General features: G+C 58.1%; 1 protein-coding gene across 1 annotated transcript in view; it reads right to left on the reverse strand.

Moving 5' to 3' along the window:
* The window catches only part of LOC119096064 (ecotropic viral integration site 5 ortholog-like), a 96,792-nt gene extending 74,568 nt beyond the window's left edge, over positions 1-22,224 (reverse strand). Inside the window, 1 exon segment of the mRNA XM_037218924.1 lies at positions 21,885-22,224. Coding sequence (XP_037074819.1) covers positions 21,885-21,955 — 71 coding nt within the window. The 5' untranslated portion in view covers positions 21,956-22,224.
* Between the last annotated feature and the right edge of the window lie 235 nt (positions 22,225-22,459).

Genomic DNA, 22,459 nt, shown 5'->3' on the forward strand with positions numbered 1-22,459 from the left:
CTTCACGAAGTTCCTAGTCCTGAGCGGCTTATCAGCAGCGCACTCCACTTCCAGCCTCCGCTCCTGTCCGAAAAGTGACGTCATGAGACCGAGCAGCCAGCCGGCGTGGGAGGCCGGCCCATTCGCCTAATCGTCTACCTATTGCCCCACTCCGGCCAAGCCGCCTGGTCAACTGACGCCCCCACTTTCGCTCGCTCCGAGGACGCGACTTTCAGTTGCGCTTGGAAGTGTCGTGTCACGGTGGAGGGCTTGTGACGACCCTCTACCCCTTCTGGCACCAGCCATTGTCGGCAGTGTCCGGCCCTGCCCTGCTCGTCTTCCACGAGCAGTGAAGACATTCCACACGCGTCGATCGACGTGAGAATGGATGCGACCCGCGGAGGCACGAAGTAAACGTCCCGCTTCCCGTTGTGGATGTTCGCATCCGGTTCCAGCAATGCAGCAGGTGATCAATCCCGTGAACACGTGGGTCTCCAAATCACGTGTTGGCAAGTTGAACAATCGCGCAACGCATCGCTGGGCGATCACGTGACTCAGCCACTAAGCCATCGACCAATCGCGATTGATGTTGATTGGCGTGGACTCAGTCGAACGACCTCGGAGAAGTCACGTGTGAGGTCACCAAAGCGGGTCACGTGGTCACCCAGGATCACATGGTCACGAGTTCACACAACGTCACCGGGGTCACGTGGTCTCTAAGGTCAGCATGAAGGCAAAGTCACATGCGCGCTACCGCGCAGCCGTGTCTCTGCCGGCCGGGCCGCCGGCGCTCATCGCGCGCGAACCCTCCCGGTGATCCAGGGTCGGAGCGGGGGCGTCCTGCGCTGGTGGACGGGCTCTCCACATGGCCGGTGGACGGTGACCGCGGGCGAATGCCCTCCGGTGATTTCAGGCGATGCGCGTTTTTCATTAAAAAGTAGATGGTCGCTGACCGTAACGCGGCTTCTTGGTTTAAATCTAAATGGTGCCAAGTCGTTAGTCGCGTGAAATGCCGTTTTCAGTAGAACGCATGGAATAATCGACAATGCACTCGCCTTTCATCAGAATAGCGAGCTTTGATGCATGCTTATATGGTACTCCGCCTGGTAGGCAGGCTGCCTGAGAACATAATGTTGAGACTCGGTGTGTAGGCTCTCAAGCGTAATGGGTTTTCAGAACGCCTCCTGCAACTGAGGCTTACGCCCCATCTGTTTTCATTTCAATTCAGTTGCACCAATGCTCGAAGGCGACCGCACAAGCAGTCAACGTTCTAAAAGACGTAATTGGGGTTCGAATTTAGGCCCACGAACCGCTTGGTTTCGATCTTCAGGTGGTGAGGCGTAAACGATGCGGGGGCAATGGTCGCGGTCCTCACTCCCGCTAAAGAAACCGACTCCTGATTCCGCCCCTGCCGTTGTCGGCCGGTATAATTGGGATTCAGCTGCACCGCTTCGCCGGAACTGCCGCGTGGGCTTTCGTAATCGAGCACGCAGCGTACAGGAAGCGTCAGAAATCCAGCTTGTCTACTGCCTTAGTCAGAATCAAAGTCTGCGGCTGGAATCGCGGACCGTGAGTCTACATTCCGCCCGGCTGAGTTTACATTCCAACTCACCGTGAGTCTACATTCCGCCCGGCTGAGTTCACATTCCACCTCACCATGAGTCTAACATTCCGCCCGGCTGAGTTTACATTCCACCTCACCGTGAGTCTACATTCCGCCCGGCTGAGTTCACATTCCACCTCACCATGAGTCTACATTCCGCCCGGACGAGTTTTACATTCCACCTCACCATGAGTCCACATTCCGCCCGGCTGAGTTTATATTCAGCCTCACCGTGAGTCTACATTCCGCCCGGACGAGTTTACATTCCACCCTCACCATGAGTCTACATTCCGCCCGGCTGAGTTTACATTCCACCTCACCGTGAGTCTACATTCCGCCCGGCTGAGTTTACATTCCACCTCACCGTGAGTCTACATTCCGCCCGGCTGAGTTTACATTCCAACTCACCCGTGAGTCTACATTCCGCCCGGCTGAGTTTACATTCCACCTCAACCGTGAGTCTACATTCCGCCCGGCTGAGTTCACATTCCACCTCACCATGAGTCTACATTCCGCCCGGACGAGTTTACATTCCACACCTCACCATGAGTCCACATTCCGCCCGGCTGAGTTTATATTCAGCCTCACCGTGAGTCTACATTCCGCCCGGACGAGTTTACATTCCACCTCACCATGAGTCTACATTCCGCCCGGCTGAGTTTACATTCCACCTCACCGTGAGTCTACATTCCGCCCCGGCTGAGTTTACATTCCACTCACCGTGAGTCTACATTCCGCCCGGATGAGTTTACATTCCACCTCACCATGAGTCTACATTCCGCCCGGCTGAGTTCAACATTCCACCTCGCCATGAGTCCACATTCCACCAACTGTAAGTCCACATGACACTCCATCAGCGAGTCCACATTCCCCGGCCGCTAGTCCACATTCCACTCGACCACAAGTCCACACTCCACCCTGCCGCGAGTCCACATTTTCGCCGAGACCAGTGACAGCGCTGACGTGACGCCCCGCACGGAGCTGACGTCCACGGCCGCGGCGCTGCGCCCTGCAGTCCACACGTCAGCCGGCACCAGGCTCCGTCGCAGCCAGCGGACAGCTGGCGCCGACCGGTGACCTTTTCAGCGGGGCGCCGTCATCGGGCCGGCGGCACGAGCGGCCACGCACGCCGGGGTCACGCAGGAAAGGAAGAGGAGCGAGCCTGCATGGAGACAAAGGGGCGCTCACACTGGCTTTATATATGATATATATATATATATATATATATATATATATATATCTAATATTATATATATATAACATATATACATATATAATATATATGTGATAATATGTATATATATATATATATACATATATATAACTAGATATATCATAGATATATAGATCTATATATATATAATATATAATATATATATATGTCTATATATGAGTACTAGTGTATATCTAATTATATATATATAATATATTAGATATATATATATATATATATATATATATATATATTATATATATATAATTAATATATATAATATATATATATATATATATATATATTATCTATATATATATTATATATATATATTATATATATATATATAGTATCAATGCAGTAGAAAAGGACATATACAAAAAACAGCGACTGCTCTCAGTCCAGTGATGAGGGCGTACACTAGGCCTCGGCCAACGGTGTGAGTGAACGGGCTTCTTCGAAAGGGCCAGCCGGACAGAGGCAAGAACTGGACGAGCCGGTCGGCTCCGTGCCGGTCAGGACGGAGTCCGATGCTAGCACCAGTCTTATGCAACGGGCTTGAAGCTAGCCCGATGATCTGGCTCTGGTTTGTGTTGCGCATGATCTCGAGAGAGTGGTCGTCGCCACAATTTTGCAGTGTTGAACATGCATACGACTGCGGTGATTCATGTACCGAAACCATGTTGTGATGTGTACGTAATAGCAACCTTGCAAACCACACAAACAAACTTGCTAACAGCAAACTAAGGTAAGCGTCACAACTGATCGCGTGGTTACAACCACAAAAGTTCGACGGTCCTTGAAAGCCCGTTGGGAGCGGATCACTTCCCATTCAAACGACAAGGAGAACTCCAGCAGAACTCTCGGGGACATTCTCTCCTGGAGCCAGCCGTAAGGTCACGGGGTCACCGGGCGCGTCCACTGACCCGGTTCCAGCCGGGGCTGACGTGTCTCACCGCCCTGGCCAGACGGGCAGCGGATATCCTGCCGCGGCGCATCCGTCCAGCACGCAGACTTAGTCACCGGCGGTGGCCGGACGCGACTCAGAATATAAGCGTCTTCATCCTTGGAAGAGGCATCTGGTATCTTTCGCGGTTTGTCATCTAGCTCCAGCCATCCAGGCACACGCTCACAGCCCCCAGCTTCTAGGACAGAAGCATGAGCTGTGCGGACGGTCGTTGGTGTCCACCTTCTCACATCGGTTACTACACTGGGTACAGAGCTCGGGTCTTCCACAGACACATGTCGCTCTTGCAATGCTCATGTTCAAGACGGCTCAACCGGTCTGTGGCCAGCACTGAAACGGAACACCCACACCACAGGGAGCCATTCCACAGCGGGCGCCGGAAAGCGCGTGTCTCGCAATCGGAAGCAGGTCACGCGTTTCGAGCAGGCCGCTGCCGCCGCGCAGAGACCACGTGACCCCGGTGACCCCCTGACCTTTGGTTTCCGGTCGGCTCTGTATCGCCGTCGTCAGGTCAGACGCCGTTAGCGCCAACTAAGTGCCGCTGCCATAGAAGCGTGGCTGAAGTGGGACCTCTGGACCTGGGCGGTGTCTCGGCGCTCGTGCAACGGCGGCCAGCCCTTTCACTGCGCGGGCTGCCCAACGAACTGACGCTCATGCAATTACGATGCTATCTGTTGGCTGCAGTCATGGGTGGAGGAAAGCTTGGAGCCCATGGGCGTACTGCCAGTCGCCCGCAGCGCCAAAACAGGCATATGACTGTTATTTTCTTTGGGGCGAAGGTATGCACAGGAGTGCGATTGCAAAGGAAGTAAATACACTACAGCCCACAAAAACGCAAGATTCACAGCGCAGTGGCCAATAAGCTGCGGTATTGCGGCTCGACGCAGGATAGTAGCCGTCGGTCTGGTGTCGCCCCACACGCCCCAGCTTTCCCGGCTTTCTCCGACGCATGCCTGGCCGTCCGCCGCGCCGCCTGTCCGGTGGAAACCACGCCCCGGCCTCACTGTCTCTTGCGTCGACCCAGCCCGGTCATACCACGTGCGGAAGCCCGGCCATTTGCCGCGCCGGCCACGCCAGCCCCGCGGCCCCCGCCGGCCGCCGGCGGCGGCCGGGTCGGCCATGCTTTGTCGCGCGCCGGCACCGACGCGTGAAGGACAGCGCAGGCCGCGCCGCGAACGCCGCGGTCGGCCCTGGCGCGCCGCAAGCGCCGCGGTGGTCTCTGGCGCGCCGAGAGCGCCACCAGCGCGGCCGGCCGCACCCAGCGGAGCCTTGCGTGTACTGCGGGGAGGAAGGCGCTGCTGGCAGGAGATCGAGGCGGGGGCGAACGCCTGCTGACGGTTGCGGCTGCTGACGGCTGCGGCTGCTGACGTAGTCACCGCGGTGAGCCGCATCATCGCAGGCCGAGCAGGTGCATGCTTGCGCGACTGCTTTTCGGGCCTGTTGCAGGAACATGGACGAAAGGTGCCACGGAATGTATAAAATGTGTCATGGAAGACATGTGTCGTGGCAAGAGGTGTCAGGAACGTGGACTGAACAGAACTGATCCCGTCTGATAGGCCATTCCTGACACACTTTGGAGGGAGGAGCGGGGGCGGGGGTGGCCAGATCTCACAATGCCACCCAACAGACGTGGAGAGACACACGCCAGGGCATAGGCGTGGGAACCTTAACGGGCGGCAGGGGGTCATAACCCTCACACTTTTCGCGGAAGTCTAGCATCAGCCACATGGTAATGCATGGGAACAATCCAGTTCAGACAGGACTTTGGCCCTCCCGCATCTTGAAACGCGGCGAGTCCAGGCCTACGGGTCGGTATCATTGTTTCATGACAACGGCCTCTGCTGCTTCCGCTTCCAACGTGCCAGCCATATCCCGCGTCTAGGATGCCTCAGACGTGACTGTGGGTCACCGTTTCGGCCTTTTGAATGCAGAGTCGATAGCCACACCTGGTGGAAAACCCTACCTGGAAACACCAATGGGGAAATGTTCTCCCCTGCGTGCCCTCTACTACCGACTTCATTTGGTGTCACGTCGCTTGGCTCTCCCCATGCCACCTGTTTGTTTGGGTTTTGTGTGTGTAACATGGAATGTCGTCGGGGTTTTCATTATTGGCGGGACATTCGAACACCGTGTGTATATTTGCACAACAAACACCCAGCGTTCCACCCGGCCACCCGGCCCGACCAGCGCCGGCTGGAGGCTGCTCGGCGGCCAGCACCGCCCAGCACCGCATGCCCAGCCGCCGTGGCGTGGGCGTGGCAGGTCCGGTCTGGGAGCCCCTGCGGCCGCCAGGGGGCTCGGCTCAGCCGAGGCCGCCGCTGGAGCGGCGACGGTGGAGGCCAGGTGCCCGATCTGGCGCTGTGTGACGGCGCGTGGCACGAGCGCTGTTGCGGTGGCATTGAGGGAGGCTTTCCAGCGCGAATGGAAATGACGCCTCTGGATGGCACAAACAAACAACATGACTATCTCTCGCGTCCCGGTAAAAACGGACGACGTGATCCGCGGGGAAGAAGCTGACCTTGCGCCTCTCCGCCCTCTTCCACGTCCGATCAAAACAGACCTTCTAAGGTGGCGGCGCTGATGCCCGGCGGCGACGGAAGTGCGCAGGCGGTGATCTCAGCGGCCGCGGGTGTGAGTCAGGCAGAGGCCGCGGTCTGGTCCAGCCGCCTGGCCAGTCGCGGGCCGGCACGGAGCCCGCCGGGGAGCGGCGTCCGTGGGAGGGGGCGTACCGGCGGCCTTGGAGCGGAGAACGCCGCCAGTCAAGTGGGTGGGCGCTGCTGCATGGTTTTGCAAACGCTGTGTGCCGAGTGCAAAAAAAATTTAAACTTTTATGCGATGGGGAGATGGATCTGATCCCCGATGCATTCACATGGTTCAGGGAGGTGACCATGCGACTGGACACGGCGCCTGCCACGTGTGTGAACAGGAGGTCCGATCCATCACCTCATCAATCCGCAGCCTTGATGAGTGGCTTCAGCATGTCAGACACGACCAGCGCCAGCTCTTCGACAGAATTGCCACAGCACACGCGCCGCCCCATCAGCGAACCCCCCGGGCCCAAAATCAACACATCAAACGCTCCCGCCAGCGTGCAGTCACTACCGGAACACGTGCCTTCAAACATCACGCGCACATACCACGCCGGCTGTATATTTGGCAACGGCTTCAAAGGAGCGCAGTTGCACGCTTTCCTCCTGGTCTTGAGCTTATTACGGGGCCAACTGTAGGTCGAATGGGGTGAAGTTCTCTCGGCGTGCCTCAGATTGGTTCCGTTTTTTGGCGGCTGAATACGACCTAATGATTTACCGCCAAGTCGGATTCTTGTGGAAAGTTAAACTCCGGAATGGCGAGATCAGTGGCCTCAGCACCGATTCCGCTCGGGGCTTGAAACCATTGCGATGGTGGTGCAGGCCGACGCAACCAAAAACATTAAGCAGAGCCGACCGCATTGGCTCGTTCGATAATCGCGGTACGTTGCCATGACGACGGCCAGTGTTTCCGGCGGGTCGTCGCTCAGAATGCCTGATGCTCAGCGGTTTGGTGGTCCGATCCGATGCGGCTGTTGATTGGCCACTGTCAATACCTGCCATAATGGTTGCTGGAGGCGCCAATGCAAGGATCACGCAACTGATTGTGATGTCGCTTGATCTAGATTGGGGCTTGAACGTATCGGCAGGCTTAAGACCAGTTTTAAGTCTATTTTGATGGTCCAGATAAGACGTTGAGCGCCATAAACAATACACAATGTATCACACACTCTAAGCAGGATCCGTTCAGATTATGCCGCCAGACCCAGAGTGAATCACGACCAACTTACATAACTCGGTGCTGGATACGGGTCGTATACGCGGCAAAAACAACCAGCGTCAAGCTTCAGTTGTAGCAAGACACCGAAGCGTCAATAACCGTAGCAATTACACGAGCCGTGGAGCGACTGTTGCACAGCCCAAGGTTGGGTGACGCTGGCTTGTGGGGAGGTAAGCCTATGTGGTGGAACGTATGGAGGGTTTGCGGCGGGCGGGCGCGCCGCGCCTGCCCCGGATGATTCACCCGACGTTGCCGAGGGTTGTGGAGGTCAAGCCTCATTACCGGGAATAATGACAGCGGCGTGGTGCAGCGGCAAAGGGCGCACACAGGTACCGGTCGAACGGGGAAGGGCGCTCGAATCAGTTGCTGTTGGATGCTGACGGTCGTGTTTTGCCAACGCGTGTGCCAGATGCAGTGGAGGGGGACGGGACGAGTGGAACAAGTTCTCAGAAGTGCAAATGGTTCCTCTATGTACCCCTGTGTTCCCCTATTATCCCCTCCAAAATGAGTACCCGTATGATCCTATGACCGCCGCATGTGGGAAACAAACCACACGTGCAAGATACACAAGCCTGCGCCCGGACGGGTTTAAGTTTCTAACGACAAACCGGGCAGAGAGGACATTCCTCCGTTTAAAATCAGCTCTAAGCGCAAACGACAAACCGGGCCTAAGGGACATTCCTCTGTTCAAAACCAGCTCATTCCTCAAACGGACATTCCTCCGTTTAAAACCGTTTAAACCACGCCGTTCGCCTGTCCTCAAACACAGTCCTCAGCCAAATCGGCCCGGCACTGAAAGGACCCGATCCCAACGTTCAAATGACCAATACATGGACTTCCTGTCGCACGCTCAGCCCGGCCTCAACCTGGCCACGGCCTGTGAGCGGGAGTCTGCACAGCCGCGGCGCTCCGAGGGCGCGCGTGACTAACGCAGTCCTGCTCGCAGCCGTTCGCAGCCGGCGGCCGGCTTCCCTTCTTTCTCCGGCGTCACGGGTCAAATGCGTCACGAGCGCGGCGGCAGGAAAATGACCCCTGGTCAGGCTCCCACGGCGCACGAGATGGGCGATACTCGGCACCGGCCGTGTCGGACCATCACACCGCGGCTATCCGGACTTGTCAGCAAAACGTTTGTTAACGGGTGTCAAGCGCTAGTCATCGTCAACGCAAGGTGTCAGCCTTGTTCCGACTATCGCAGACGAGGCGCTCTTTCGGTTAATGTGAATGAGCATAACATTTGCGAGGCTGACTCACGAGTGAGGAAAGGGCTTCGGTTGAATATGAGCTGATACGCGTCAGCGAATGTCAGGTAAATGAGTCGCAGTGTTGCATAAAACGCAGACCGTGTGCTCTGAACTTCTGTTATGTGTTGGGCCTTTCGAAAAAAATGCGAGCAGCGTAATATCTTTATCGTCATTTCATTTGCGACTACGCCTAAACAAACATTAAACGCTAGTCGAATTTAATGCAGATACGGTTTACGCCAAGTCCAGAACCCGCGCGTGAGAACCATCACACGGATCAGCAATATAAATGGATCGGCTGAGCGGAACAGCCATGATTAGGGCGCTACTGGGCTGTTCTCGCCGGCTCTCTCATGTACATTTGGCCGGTAGAGGATCATCCGGCCTTAGTGTGGATATAGTGCAATACTATCGTCCATATGAACAGAACAACTAGCTTGCGAAAAGGGTTGAGGGATGAATCTGACGTGATTCAGATATGTAACTAGACATGACTGATGTGCGTATATCAACGCAGTTCACGCAGGAGCCATGTTCACGGACTCCCGCCGCTTATGAGTCAGATTTCGTTCCGCATGCCTTGCCCGACTGACCGGAGGCATACCCGCCCACATGCCGTCACAAACTTACAAACAATGATCCCTGCAAGACGCGCGGCCTGCAGACTGATGTCAGCTGACAGAAACAGGCCAACAGCTGTTTTGCACCGCAGACTGTCGGTGCAGCGCCTTGACGTTTGGTGGAGCCGAGTGGGAAGCCTTACACTCGATATAAACCCTGAGATACAGCAGCGATCTCACTCAGAACACCAGAGATCTTCATCACAGCTCGCCCGCTGGCCCAGCCGGCGTAGCCCGCCCGGCGGTGTAAACACTGTGCTGATGCCTCATGCTAACCAGGCCGCCGGGAGACGGACACGGGGCCTTCCCAGAAGTAAGCCAACCGGAAGCGGCCCACTATTGCCAGGCCGACATTACGAGCGCACCCATAGTGGCTCAGCTTCGGGAAGTGGCTGTCCTCAAGTGCCGGCCTATTCAGGAGTTGAACGTTATTTAGGTCCCAATGTAAGGAAGAAATGCGTTGGGTTCTCGCTGTTACGACATTATGAGTTATATGTCGGAAATAACCGATACTTTTGTGCATGCATAGCTTACTTGCGGCCCACAGCCATTTCGGAAATGTTTGGGCATTTTCATAAGAGCATTCATTGAGCGCTTGATATCTCTTTTTCATCAGTACCTCCTGTCTGCCGCACTTTTGTCATTTTCAGCACAGTCACTCGTAATCCCGCATTTCACCTATCAGGAACTGGAGCAGATCACGTCCTCATTTTCCCCACGCGCTGGATCCGCCCGTGGCACACGTGCTTCGCCTGACCGCCGTCGCCGCTCAGCCGCCAGACGCCACAGCCCGGCGGTCCTCCGCCGGCGCCCCCGTTGTCGCTCGCGCGCCGAGAAGGCCGCGAGTGGCGAGGTCGAGGCGTCTCTTTGTTGCACGCACCGCCCCTTGACCTCCGGCCGGCGACGGTGGGGATGCGGGGTGGGATGCATGGGTAGCGGTCGAGCAAGGACGGGGGAGCATCACTTCCGAATTTGATGGTAGTGCGGGAACAGAACCGTTAATTGACTCCCGCTCCACCACATCCACGACCGGTGGCGGGGTGCGCGAGGGGAAGGGGGGGGGGGGCGGCGGCGGCCGTGACCTAGCTGACCCCGTCTGTTTTCCCACCCGCGCATCAGATGTCGTGTCTGCGAGCTCGATTTTGCCGTGACCTGGACCGACTCAGCGCCGCACAGAATTCGCAATGAGCTTCGGTTTCTCCCCATAACGGCCTTGAAACGCTCCGATGAAACACCAGCGACCGTCAACCACGATCGCGCGCAGCTGCGGCCGCTGCCGCCGCACGATTGCGATCATGGAGGCCTGGCCCACGTCAGCGAGTACTTTCGCAAATCCGCTCGTACGTCGCTCTGACGTCACCGAGAGCGTTGAACCTTTGACCGGCTGGTGTGCTGGCGTCGACACACCACCAGTGTAACTAATTGACTGTCAGTGCCACGGGCGTATCGATGACCGGTGCTGGGCCGCACAATGGATTCGGCCTTGTGGTCGTGTGGCCGGTCGCATTTCGTTGAGCGCTGCATCAGTTTATTTAAAAAGCAGCGCTTGGGAACAGTACGACCCTGCCCCGTCCCTAGCGTGGCTGCATTCAGGTGCCCACTCTGCCGGCGGTTACAGGCTTACAAAACATCCACGAAAAGGAGAAACCACCACGCTTAAATCCAAGCAAACTAAGCGTTATGATCAAGAACATCTTTCCGTCATCAGGGAAAAAACACGTTTTCCGTAGGCATGGGGTGGCTGCATCGCTGCAGCCACCCCATGCATGTCACCCATACCCACGGCCGTCATCCCAGGCAGGCCATATTGGCGCCACTGCGGGTGACGACGGGCGGCCACATGGAGGGAGTGGCCGGCGGCCGGCGGCAGGCCGCGCGTGACACCTCGCCGATCGTCGCTCGCGGCCGGCCGTCGTTAGCGCGGCGGCGGCCGGGCCCCGCGGGCGCACCGCCGGTCGGACGTCATCAGAGCACGCGTCGTCAGCGGCGCGGCGGTGCGGACGACGATCGTCGGTGCCGACGTGGCGACGGCGGAGAGCGCCCAGGGGCGACGCGGAGAGCGCCCAGGGGCGACGGCGGGGAGCGCCCCAGGGGCGACGGCGGGGAGCGCCCAGGGGCGACGGCGGGGAGCCCCAGGGGCGACGGGGGGAGCGCCCAGGGCGACGGCGGGGAGAGCGCCCAGGGGCGACGGCGGAGAGCGCCCCAGGGGCGACGGCGGGAGCGCCCCAGGGGCGACGGGGGGAGGCGCCAGGGCGACGGCGGGGAGGCCCGGGCGACGGGGAGGCCCAGGGGCGACAGAGGGGAGCGCCGGGGCGACAGAGGGGAGAGAGGGGCGACGCGGGGAGAGCCCCAGGGGCGACGGCGGGGAGCGCCCAGGGGCGACGGGGAGAGCGCCCGGGCGACGGCGGGGAGCGCCCAGGGGCGACGGCGGAGAGCGCCCAGGGGCGACGGCGGGGAGCGCCCAGGGGCGACAGAGGGGAGCGCCCAGGGGCGACAGAGGGGAGCGCCCAGGGGCGACGGCGGAGAGCGCCCAGGGGCGACGGCGGGGAGCGCCCAGGGCGGTCGGCGCGACGAGACGGACGGGCGGGATCGAGCCTCGAGCGGGATCGAATAGAAGGCGTGCGCAGAGGTAGGGTCCCGCCCAGGCTCCATCCGTTGTTTAAGTTGCGCTTTTTAACGCTTCAGACGGCGGCGTTCTGGAATGTGGCCCCTGAGCACGTCTGGTACTTGCATTAGCGACCTGGGCCATTCATCACGGCGGCAATGGTGTCTGGATCAGCCAGAACGCAGCTAGTCTGGAACCGTCACTCGTCGCCGCCGCCATCGTGTTTGAACGATTCAGATACCCAGCGTATTTATTATGCAACAACGTAGTGTCACTGGCGGCATTTTATCTCATCGGTTTAGTGTTATTTGCAATTACAACCAACGAAAAACATAGGTACGGGGAAATACTCAAAATTTGTGCATTTTCATACGGCATAGTATCCAAGGGCTTTCATTCACTCCATATATTTTTTAGATTTAACGAGATACAAATTACGCGGAATCATGTGGAAACAGAACAGACAAGACCGGCGTTTTGTTTTTTGTAATAGTAACATCAGCACGTGCTTTCCACCGATGTGCCAAGATATACAACCACCAATAACGCCCCGCTGAGAAGTTCGTGACACGCGGAAGGTTTGGCATCGCATCGGCCTCACGCTTTCGCATTTACGACGGGCGGCTGTATGACCACCCGGCCATCACTAATGCAAGTCCAATCCAACGATGCCAACCATAAATCGGACCGCATCGTCCTCATAGCTGGCCCCATTTTCCACCGCGCCGTCTCACTCGACCCCGGCCGCCAGCCCGGCCGACCGCGGCGGCGTCCGCGGCCACCCGTCAGCGAAAGTTCCGGCCGGCGCCCAGCTGAAAGTTCAATAAAGCGTCGCGTCTCAGCCGGCGACCGCGACCGGCACCGCCCGACTCCCGCCGGCGCCTCCGCCGGCGGGGCAGAAGTGAAACCGGCGCCGCCCGCCGTCCCCTGCCGCCCCGCGGGCAGGTCAGAACCGCTGACGGGGTGCCCGGGGGAGGGGGGGGAGGGGGGCAGGTGACACGAGCGGCTGTGGCTGGGAGATGTCGGGAGTGATACGGGCTGGGAGTTCTCGCGCGGACTGGGGGCACGGCCGACCCGCGGCGCGCTTCGAGCGTGGGATCAGGCCAGCGCCGAGCTGGGAGCACCGGAATACGGAACAGACGCTGGTGAAAACAATGAATCGGGGACAGCGGCCGCGGGGGTATTAACGATACAAGTGAAAAGCAATATCCCTGGAATCTCGAGCGCATCCCACTGTTCATGTGTCAGCCGCTGGCGTCTGGCCTGTCTCGCCGTCTCAGTGTTCCCGTCCGAACCAGTGCGGTGTTTGATGTGGCAAAAAAAACAACATATAAACTGAGGAGAGAAAACGCAGCTATTGCTCGCAGAGAGCGATGCCGACTGCTCAGCATCTAGCCATGATCTGGGATCATGAAATATCTATGATCATGATCATGATCTGGCCTCGCCACCTTTGTTTCACACTGTCGATAGTCGTGTTGTACACACTGCATTTAACAATTTTCCGCGCAGGATGTCGTGAGTGATCAAATTTGCCTGCGTTGCAAAAGGAAAAGGAGAAGCGAATTGCTGAGATCCTGCTGACAATCAGTAGCCGATCCGAATCTGACACCTGTAAAAACCTTCCAACCCTTCCAAAACGACGCCACTCAGGGCATAGATAGACTACAGAGTTGCTCGTGCGGGCGTAATTAGCGTTATGTGGAAATACCGGCCGTCGTTTGACACAGCTGACGACCAATTACATAATGGCAATATGCAGCCTGCAAGGTCGACCCGCACCCCCCAGTTTGCCAGGCGCCCACGTCCGCGACGGCACGACGAGTGCGAGCGGCCCAGCACGCGGCGGCCTCCCTCGACACGTCACCAGCCTGGTGGGGACAGAGCATGGACGTGGACACGAGCCGATCAGATGAGGCCGGTAACGACATCTGCTTCCCCGTCATAACGGAGGGGAGAGCGGGGACGGGCACGGAGGGAGGGGGCGGATACGGGCAGTCGACCGGGGATCGGTAACGGCGCGGCCCGCCCGTCCGATGGGCACGTACGTCATGAGAGCCGGGCCCGGCGCGGCCGTCGCATGACCGGTCAGCTTGTGCGGCCGCGCGGTGCAGTGGGCTCTCCCATTACAGAGAGCCCCGGGTCCATTAGCCAGGAGAGGGAAAGAGCCTGCACCTGCTTGCATTCCACTCGGTGCGACAAGAGGTCCTTTCGAGGGCGGTCGCGGTCCTAGCAAGGAAGATCAAGCAGCCCCGACCGCGCCACGCTAGGATTGGACGCACGGTCCTGTGCGGGGAACAGCGATTTCGCTGACGGAGCCGGACGAGCGGACGACGCGTGTCGCTTGGCCACGACTGTTGCGAGCAAGGAACTGACGTACAATTCGGTAACCAGCGCTGGGTTTTTGCTGGCGACGGCCTTCAACACGCCGAACGGTTCCTGTCGTGCGCGATATCCTCTATGGCCGCCGCCTGACCCAGTGGTCCTAGCAAGATGACACACTGCAGTAGTACAGAGGGACAGCTTGCTCGAGCACTGTGCGAGAGAGCCGTTCACTGCGGGCGCCTCGGTCCGGGCCTGTGTCCGCTGGTGGTGGCGGTCGACACAACCGCGCCTCCCCGATGGTCCGGTGGTCCGGTGGTCCGGTGGTCCGGTGCGGACCGCCAGCCGGCCGGGACCACCGCCGCCGCGGCTGGCTGGGCGACGGCGGAGCGGAGCCGACGGCTCTGGCCCAGGCAACTGGTCAACGCGCGCTTTACAGGGCGCGTGCGGTGTGGCGTGAGAACGCCTGGCTGACACACCCACCCGGCGGCGGGCAGACACGGCCAGGCACGGCCAGGCCACGGCCAGACACAGCCAAACACGGGGCAGACTGGCCAAACGGCAGCCAGACCCAGCCACCGGCGACGGCAGACACGGCCAGACACACCCACCGGGCGGCGGCAGACACGGCCAGACTGAGTCCAGATTCAGACACGACCAGGCCCGCCACGTCCCGAAAGCGCCGGCAGGCATGGCCAACACGGCCGGAAGGGCAGCTGCAGAAAACAGTGGAGGCAAGCGCGGGCGTGGACACAGCTGTGAGCCGTGCACGCCTGCGGGTTGGCAGACGCGTTCTGACAGACGCGGGGCCGGACGCGTAAGTCAGCGGCGCTGCAGGCCGAGCAGCCGGTATTCGGGCGGAAGCGTGACCACCCGCCCTCGCTCCTGGACGTGCCAGGCCGGCACCGACCTCTTTCCCAGAGCGGCCGCCGTGAGTCACGTGGAACATCCCCGGGCGGACAGAAAGTCGGCCAGAACGGAGGGGACCCGTGCATGCGGCCCTGCAGGACGGCAGAGCGGGAGCCGACTGTGCTGAGAAGCGAGCTGCCACGGTCCGGCCGCGGGCCCCGCGCAGACCCGGCCGAGATGAGCGCGGATCGGGGTCATGCCAGGCGGCGGTGGGGAACGCACAGCGAAATAGCGGGGTGACGCGGGCGGTCGGCGGTGCCAGCTGACTCGCGGGGAGCCTGGCGCTTACCTGTCATGGGGGGACGGGTCCGGCGGCGGCCCCGCGGCCGCGGCCTGCGCCGCTGACCGCTCGCTGACGCCGGTCAGCGCGCGTCACTGACGTCACTGACGGCCACACGTCACTGGGTACCGGCCGCCGCCGTCAGCGGTCACTCTGCCGTCACTGGCCGGCCGGCGGCGGCGGCGGCTGACAGCGCCGGTCACCTCGCCTTGCTGCCGCCCGCTGTCAGTGGCTGAGGTGGTCGCCCGTCACTCGCCGCGATCGGTCGACGTCGGCGACTTCTCCAGCGCTGGTCACTGCCGGTCTCTGGCCGTCACCGGGGGCCAGTGACGGTCTCGGCGCGGTCACTGCTGGCCAGTGACGGTCTCGGCGCGGGTCACTGCTGGCCAGTGACGGTCGCCGGCGGCCCCGGAGCGTGTCCGCGGCCCGCTCCCCGCCGCGCCTCGCCGCGTCTCTCCGTCGTGCCAGCCGGAGCGCCGCCCACCCCCGCGCAGCCCGCCAGCCGCGCCGCTCCAGCACTGGCGCGCCGCCGCGCCGCCGCGCCGCCGCGCCGCCGCTCTGCCCGCCGTGACGTCACGGCCGGCGCGCTCTGCCCAGGGGTCAGCCCAGCTGACGATAACCGTTTAGGCCGGGCGCGGCGCGCGACACCCCGCACCGGGCGCCGGTGGGCGGCGGTCAGGGTCGGCGGCGGCGGGGCCGACGTGGTATGGATCCGGAGAGAGATGGGCCGAAAAAAACGGGGGACCCGCCGACTGGATCGTGCGGCCGGCGCTGCGATCCGCACGTCGCCTGGCGCCGGCGGCGTGATGACAGCGGCCAGCGATCGTCGCTGCCGACCCGCGCCCCCGTACCGTCGCCGGATGACCCGCTCTGGTGCGGCGGAGATCGCGACTGGCACACGAGACACACTTGGCGCTCGATGGCAGCAGCCGCCGGCGGAGGAACCGCGAACTAGCCGCTGTGGGGCCGGCCGGGTGGAGCGCCAAGGCGCCGGCTGCCGTTGGTTTGCTCGACCGGTTCCCACTTCCTGTTCGGCGCTCATTGGCTTTCCTTGCAGTGGCCATGGTCGCCTACACCCCTCCGAATGCTGCGCGGAACGGCGGCGCGCTGCGCAGTAGGAAGTAAACCACAGTCACGGAAGCAATTACGCTGTGCGGATGGGATGATTGTTTCAATCTTGGTCGCGCGGTACGACCACCATGGGCGCCAAACGGGGAATTATCACGTCCGCATCACGAGAAATGCCGCGCTTTAACTGTTCACGTGCTCAGGTGTCATCTGACACGTGCTCAGGTGTCATCTGACACGGCTTACGCGCGGCCATCAGACACCGATCGTCAAATGGAGATTCGTGGAACATCCGTCTATCCCGGCCTCAGACTAGGCGGTTACTCGGCTCAACTGGCTCAAGAGGCTCACTAACGACTGCCAGCGTCAAAAGGCGGCGGCGAGGCGGCCACGACCGTGCGGGGTGCTCTAAATCACCGGCGCCATTACGACGGGTATTGATCTCGGGTTTCCGTTGGCAGTCTCCGTTTTGTGACGGAGCTGCCGTCAGCTGGTAAGGCCGTGGCCATCGGTCAATCGGGCTCGGCTGACGTCACGGTTCGGATCGACATCACGGTTCGGATCGATACCGCATGGTCGGATCGACGTCACTGTTCGGATCGATATTGCTCTTCGGATCGACATCACTGTTCGGATCGGTGTTGCTCTTCGGATCGAAATCGTAATTCGGATCGACATCACGGTTCGGATCGACGTGACGGTTCGGATCGACGTCACACATCGGATCGTGATTCCAGTTCGGCTCAACGTCACGGCTCAGTCACAGGTGCCCAGACCGGACATGCTGCAGTGCCTGACTTGTTGAGCCACGCCTCACCTGTCGTGGCTCGTTAGCTCACCAATCCCGGCTGCTCACTGATAGCGTGCTCCAGCAGGGCCAACCGTCAGAATGCGGCATGAGGCTGGACTCTCACGGCCTGCCCTCAGTCAGAGATGATTCGGACCCATCAGTCATCAGTCAGACATCACTCGGATCCATCAGTCATCAGACAGACATGACACGGACTCATCTCAGTTCTGGAACGTGCAGCTGGAGAGAAGCAGCTGCCCTATACCGATACTCTGTCACTGAAGTAGCCAGCTGCTTTACACTGACACTCTGTCACTAAAGTAGCCAGCTGCCCTACACCGATGCTCTGTCACTAAAGTAGCCAGCTGCCCTACACTGATGCTCTGTCACTGAAGTAGCCAGCTGCCCTACACTGACGCTCTGTCACTGAGGAAAATCGTTCCATCGGCCTAGCTTCTGGTTTGTAATGAAGTGGAAGGCCGACAAGAAATGCAAATTTGAACTAGCGGTCAATTTCCCAGCTGACCAGTGTCATGTGCCCATCGGTCGCGTATCTGATTCAGGAGGATAAACAGGCCGCGCACAATTACCCGCATCTTACACGTGAAGCTGGTCACGCTCAAAACGTCAGTTATAACGAGGGAGAGCTGGCTTCAGTGAAACGCATTCCATGACCACACGTACCGAGCGTAAAATGAATTTCCTGCGCGAGCGGACATCACGATAGGAATATAAAATGCATTATCATGCTGGTCTACGAATCAAATAAGCCATGGATTCGACACATAGATAGTTTTCTGAAGCCCCATGGACAGTCAGACGTCAAGCTCAACAGCTTGCTCTGCCCTCGCGGTCCATAATGTAACGCTGCGTTACATCAACGCTGCGAGCAGTGCCTCTTCGCTTCATCGTTTCATCCTCCCACTCACTAAGTGCACCCGTAGGATCAGAGATGCATGGGTTCGCTACAGTCAGAGGCCCCTCTGGTTTGACAAGCACGAGTATCATTCCAATAGCGCACGATACACATCACGGTTGTGGCTATTAGCGATGCATTTTGAATGCTGGCAAGGAGGCGAGAACGGTGACGAAACAAGCTGATGACGCGCCTCGAACCCACAACCTTCCTCTCATAAAGGCTACAGGACCCCTCACATGGCGTTCTACACATAACGATGCCATCACACATGACGTCCAACACATAACGATGCACATGATAGATAGCGAATTTAAGCGCCACTCCTCAGCGCGTTATCAAGACCGTGACGTAAGCGGCGCTGTCCCGCAGGCGGCGTTTGGTTGTGAAAGGGGTCCATAACTTCGGCCTGGGGAGGCATCGACCGTCCTTGAGCCCGCAGCCGTTCGACGGAATTAGGACATCGCCGAGGACCACACCTACCGCCCCTGGTAACAGCCAGCAGGTCAGGATAGGTGACCTGCACGGTCAAGGCCGGTGCCTCACCACCGGGACCTGACCCGTCAGAAACAGTGGCTCAAATAGTTTGGTTTCTCTCCGCTGACTTCCGATTCTTTAAGAAGTTCTAACCCTTCTCTGAGCCGGTTTGCACTTGATTATACACAGTAAACCTCGACTTCAAACTCATATAAACGCAAAAATAGTACAGAGCTGGAGTGATATTACTGTGTTTCGAATGTCCAACCTTGTTGGGTGGCTTACGTTAATCACGTCACGTCAGTCACGTCACGTCGGTCACGTCACGTCAGTCACCCCAGTCACGTCAGTCACTTCGTCACCTCATTCACGTCACGTCAGTCACCTCGTCTGGCACAGGGAGACCAGACCGGCCGCTTACATCGACCCCAGCGAACGGTGGCCCGTTGGTCTTGTCGAGTCACCAGACCATAACACCTGACCCGAGCTGAAGTATCGAAGTCTGGCCTTTGTTCCGCGCGTATGCCTGTCTGTCTCCACGGCATGTATGAGCGGCTTAATGCTGCATTTGACATTCTACCACCTCCCTGTATACCTTTGGTAATTGCATCCAAAGTAATAGCATTGTCGGCAGATAGATGCATCTGAAGAAAAAAAAACATTGCGTCAACTATCCACGCATAAATAGCATCGTAACATGACCAAGGCGTGTCATAACATCCGTGTCGTGATGAGCAGTGCTTTTTATCACTCATGTCATCGAGCTCAGCGGCGTTACTTCAACGCAATTCATAATTTACGGATGACTATTCACTGCAGGGCTACAGGCCGTGCGAAGGGCAAAATGCAACATACAAAGTCATGCTTTTTCCGAGCCAGCGAGGCCAGCGAAGTTCAACGTCCCCGGCATTCAATCATGATGAATATGCATGAGTTTGACACTCGGTCATTAACTGCCACCGCCGCCCAGCACATCCGGGACGCCCGCCACATTGGTCTAATGGCGGTGAATATCGATCAACTCAGGGGGAATTCTCTCTCCGTGCAGGCAATCCCACTAGGCGCCACACTGAAAGTGACTCATTTGAATTTATGCATCGCTAGGATTTTTTGCGCGATGCGATCTCAAATGGCTTGTGAAAATTGGCAAACAAGAAAACCGTCATATGTGTATCGCTTTTTCGGAAGCTTCAGCTTGCACGCAGCCCATTGCGTAAACCTTTGGATGTCATCACAGGTGGCGCCGCTGAAAATCACCAGAAAAATGCATTACTCACATCAGGAGCACGTGTTTACTTTTTTGCCCCCGCTTCAAAGTGTGGCAGGTACGCCTGCCACCTTTCCTTATACCGAGCAACAGCGGCAGGTTCCCCGCTTGTTTTTGCACGACAAAGAATCCCTGATGGCAACACTTGGTTCAGCACTCAATAACACACCGTGCTCAGTTCCCAGAACCCGAGTCGGCTTCCTGGTACACCGGTCTGTCCTGGGCTCGAGCTGTAGCCTCACACGAGGCATCGAGCCCGCCGACCCAGACGCGGCTGCGGCGACCTCGCGCCGCGACAACGGCGCGAGGATCAATCCCGTCCCCCAGTGACCTGCGCCCTGCTGGCAGTGGGTGAAGCGCTCTTCTGACCCGAGGCTCGTTCAATCGAGGGAGGAGATCAGGTAGACGTGCAGCAGCAACTGCACGACAGAGAATGCCGCCGGTATTGGTCCCACGTGCGGCGATAGCGCCGTCAGAACGGTCGCATCAGCTTGCTGGGCCATAAAATCTCCATTTAGGGCGAGCTGTAATCGAGGAATGCTAGCGACGCTTTGAGGAGATTGTTCCGTAGCAGCTGGTCTGATATTCATCATTTTTGGCCGATGGATGGCGCAGTTTCTGGCCCAGACTTAGCGATCCAGTCTGGGTCGTTCAAGTCGATTTTCATCCATTCGGTTGATTCAACTTCATACCGTATTCATTTCATTGCAGAGAGGATAAGCATCGAGCGTGCTCAATCATGGCGATGGTTCGACGGCAGCACTTTAATAAATGTCGGAGGGAATATATATATATATATATATATATATATATATTGACTGCGTAACATGTGCTTGTTATCTTGTATGGCTTTGTGCAATATCTGCGCCAAACCTCTCGTGTTACAGTCAGGCTGAAACAAAGCTATCCAAAATTGGCCACTGTATTCGGTATCGTCGGAATAAAGTGAACACGAAAAGTTCTATTGAGCTTGATCGTGATACGAAAGGCTTAGAGTGAGCTGTCGAGTAAGGGAAGAAGATAACGAGCGAATATTGCGCTGTCGTGTTGAGAAAAAGTTTAATAGAAGGCCCGCAAGCCGCGTTTGTAAATATTTACATGGGCATCCATAATATGTATATATATATATATATATATATATATATATATATATATATACATATATACATATATATATATATATATAATATATCACTGTTGCTCATGACCATGTCAGACGTACTTGCAGACAGCTTTCATGCCAGACCAAAACACTTTTGGCCTGACGCTTGGCCACTGGTTTGGGAGGCCTGATTCAGATCATGTCGTGCCAAGAGCCAAAAGAATGATCATTGCTCAGAGTAATGGCACATTCTTCGTCTGATTAATTTGTGTAAAGAACGATGAAGCATAAACATCACAGCTTTGGCATCAGTGATGCTAGCTGATCTAAGTAGAAAAGAATGTTGACTAAGTGTGAGCGAGTTATGAAGCAACAATGCCGGAAACAGGGACCCAAAATGTATACAAAGTCCAGTTTGCACCCACATCCAAAACAAATATGAAGAGGGGAGTGGCGTCAGAGATGCATTTTACTGCATCGCCCGACCTCCTCTGGACGCGCAGACATCTCTCGGTATCAGCACTTTCTAGGCTGATCAATCAGGTTAGATCCCTTCCCAAGGGCTTGCAGAAACCAACGACGGCAGGTACCCGAGCATCGCCTTCTGCGCAAGAGTCGTTTATCCGCGCGCGTGTTGTCTCCGCCGTCTCCCACCTGTCATGAGCTCCCACCTGTCATGAGCTCAGAGAAAGTCGTCGCGCCTGAGCGCGCCACCTACCTTTGAAGCGTCTGGATCAGGCTTCCTCTGCGCTGCTGCGAGCCACCGTAGAGCATGGTCTGCAGCACCATTGTGAAAAGAGTCACGTGACCTGGGGTCAGGGATGAACCGACACGCTTACTCGGCCGACGGTTCAGCGGAGCATGTCGGCGCCACGTTCCTGGACGTAAGCTGGGTCGCACACACGTCCTTGGCCTTAGTTGGGTCACACTTCCCCGGCTGGAGCTGGGTCACGAGTTCTTGACCTCAGCTTGGCGTCACGCTGCGGAGGCTCAGGAGGGAACAGCGAACGCGGCCGTCCCGGCGGGGAGGGTGAGCTGGCTCGACCTCGTGCCGCGTGGGTCGACTCTGCCGCACCGGACGCCGCCGTGTGAAGTCGAGGGCGGTGCGACAGTGCAGGGTTTTGGGGCCGACTCCGGCGATGAGGCGGAGGCTGGACGCCACTGGCCGCTTCTGGCGCAGATGTGGACTTCTCGTCAAGCAAAACGTGGGTGCGTGAGCAGAGTAAGAAGAGGTGTTGGACTTCCACACCAGACGCGCAACGGATAAAACAGGTCTTCAGTGCGCTACGTCCC

This window comes from Pollicipes pollicipes, unplaced genomic scaffold, assembly GCF_011947565.3.
Source record: "Pollicipes pollicipes isolate AB1234 unplaced genomic scaffold, Ppol_2.1 Scaffold_4219;HRSCAF=4965_pilon_pilon_pilon, whole genome shotgun sequence".
Taxonomy (NCBI): Eukaryota; Metazoa; Arthropoda; class Thecostraca; order Pollicipedomorpha; family Pollicipedidae; genus Pollicipes; species Pollicipes pollicipes.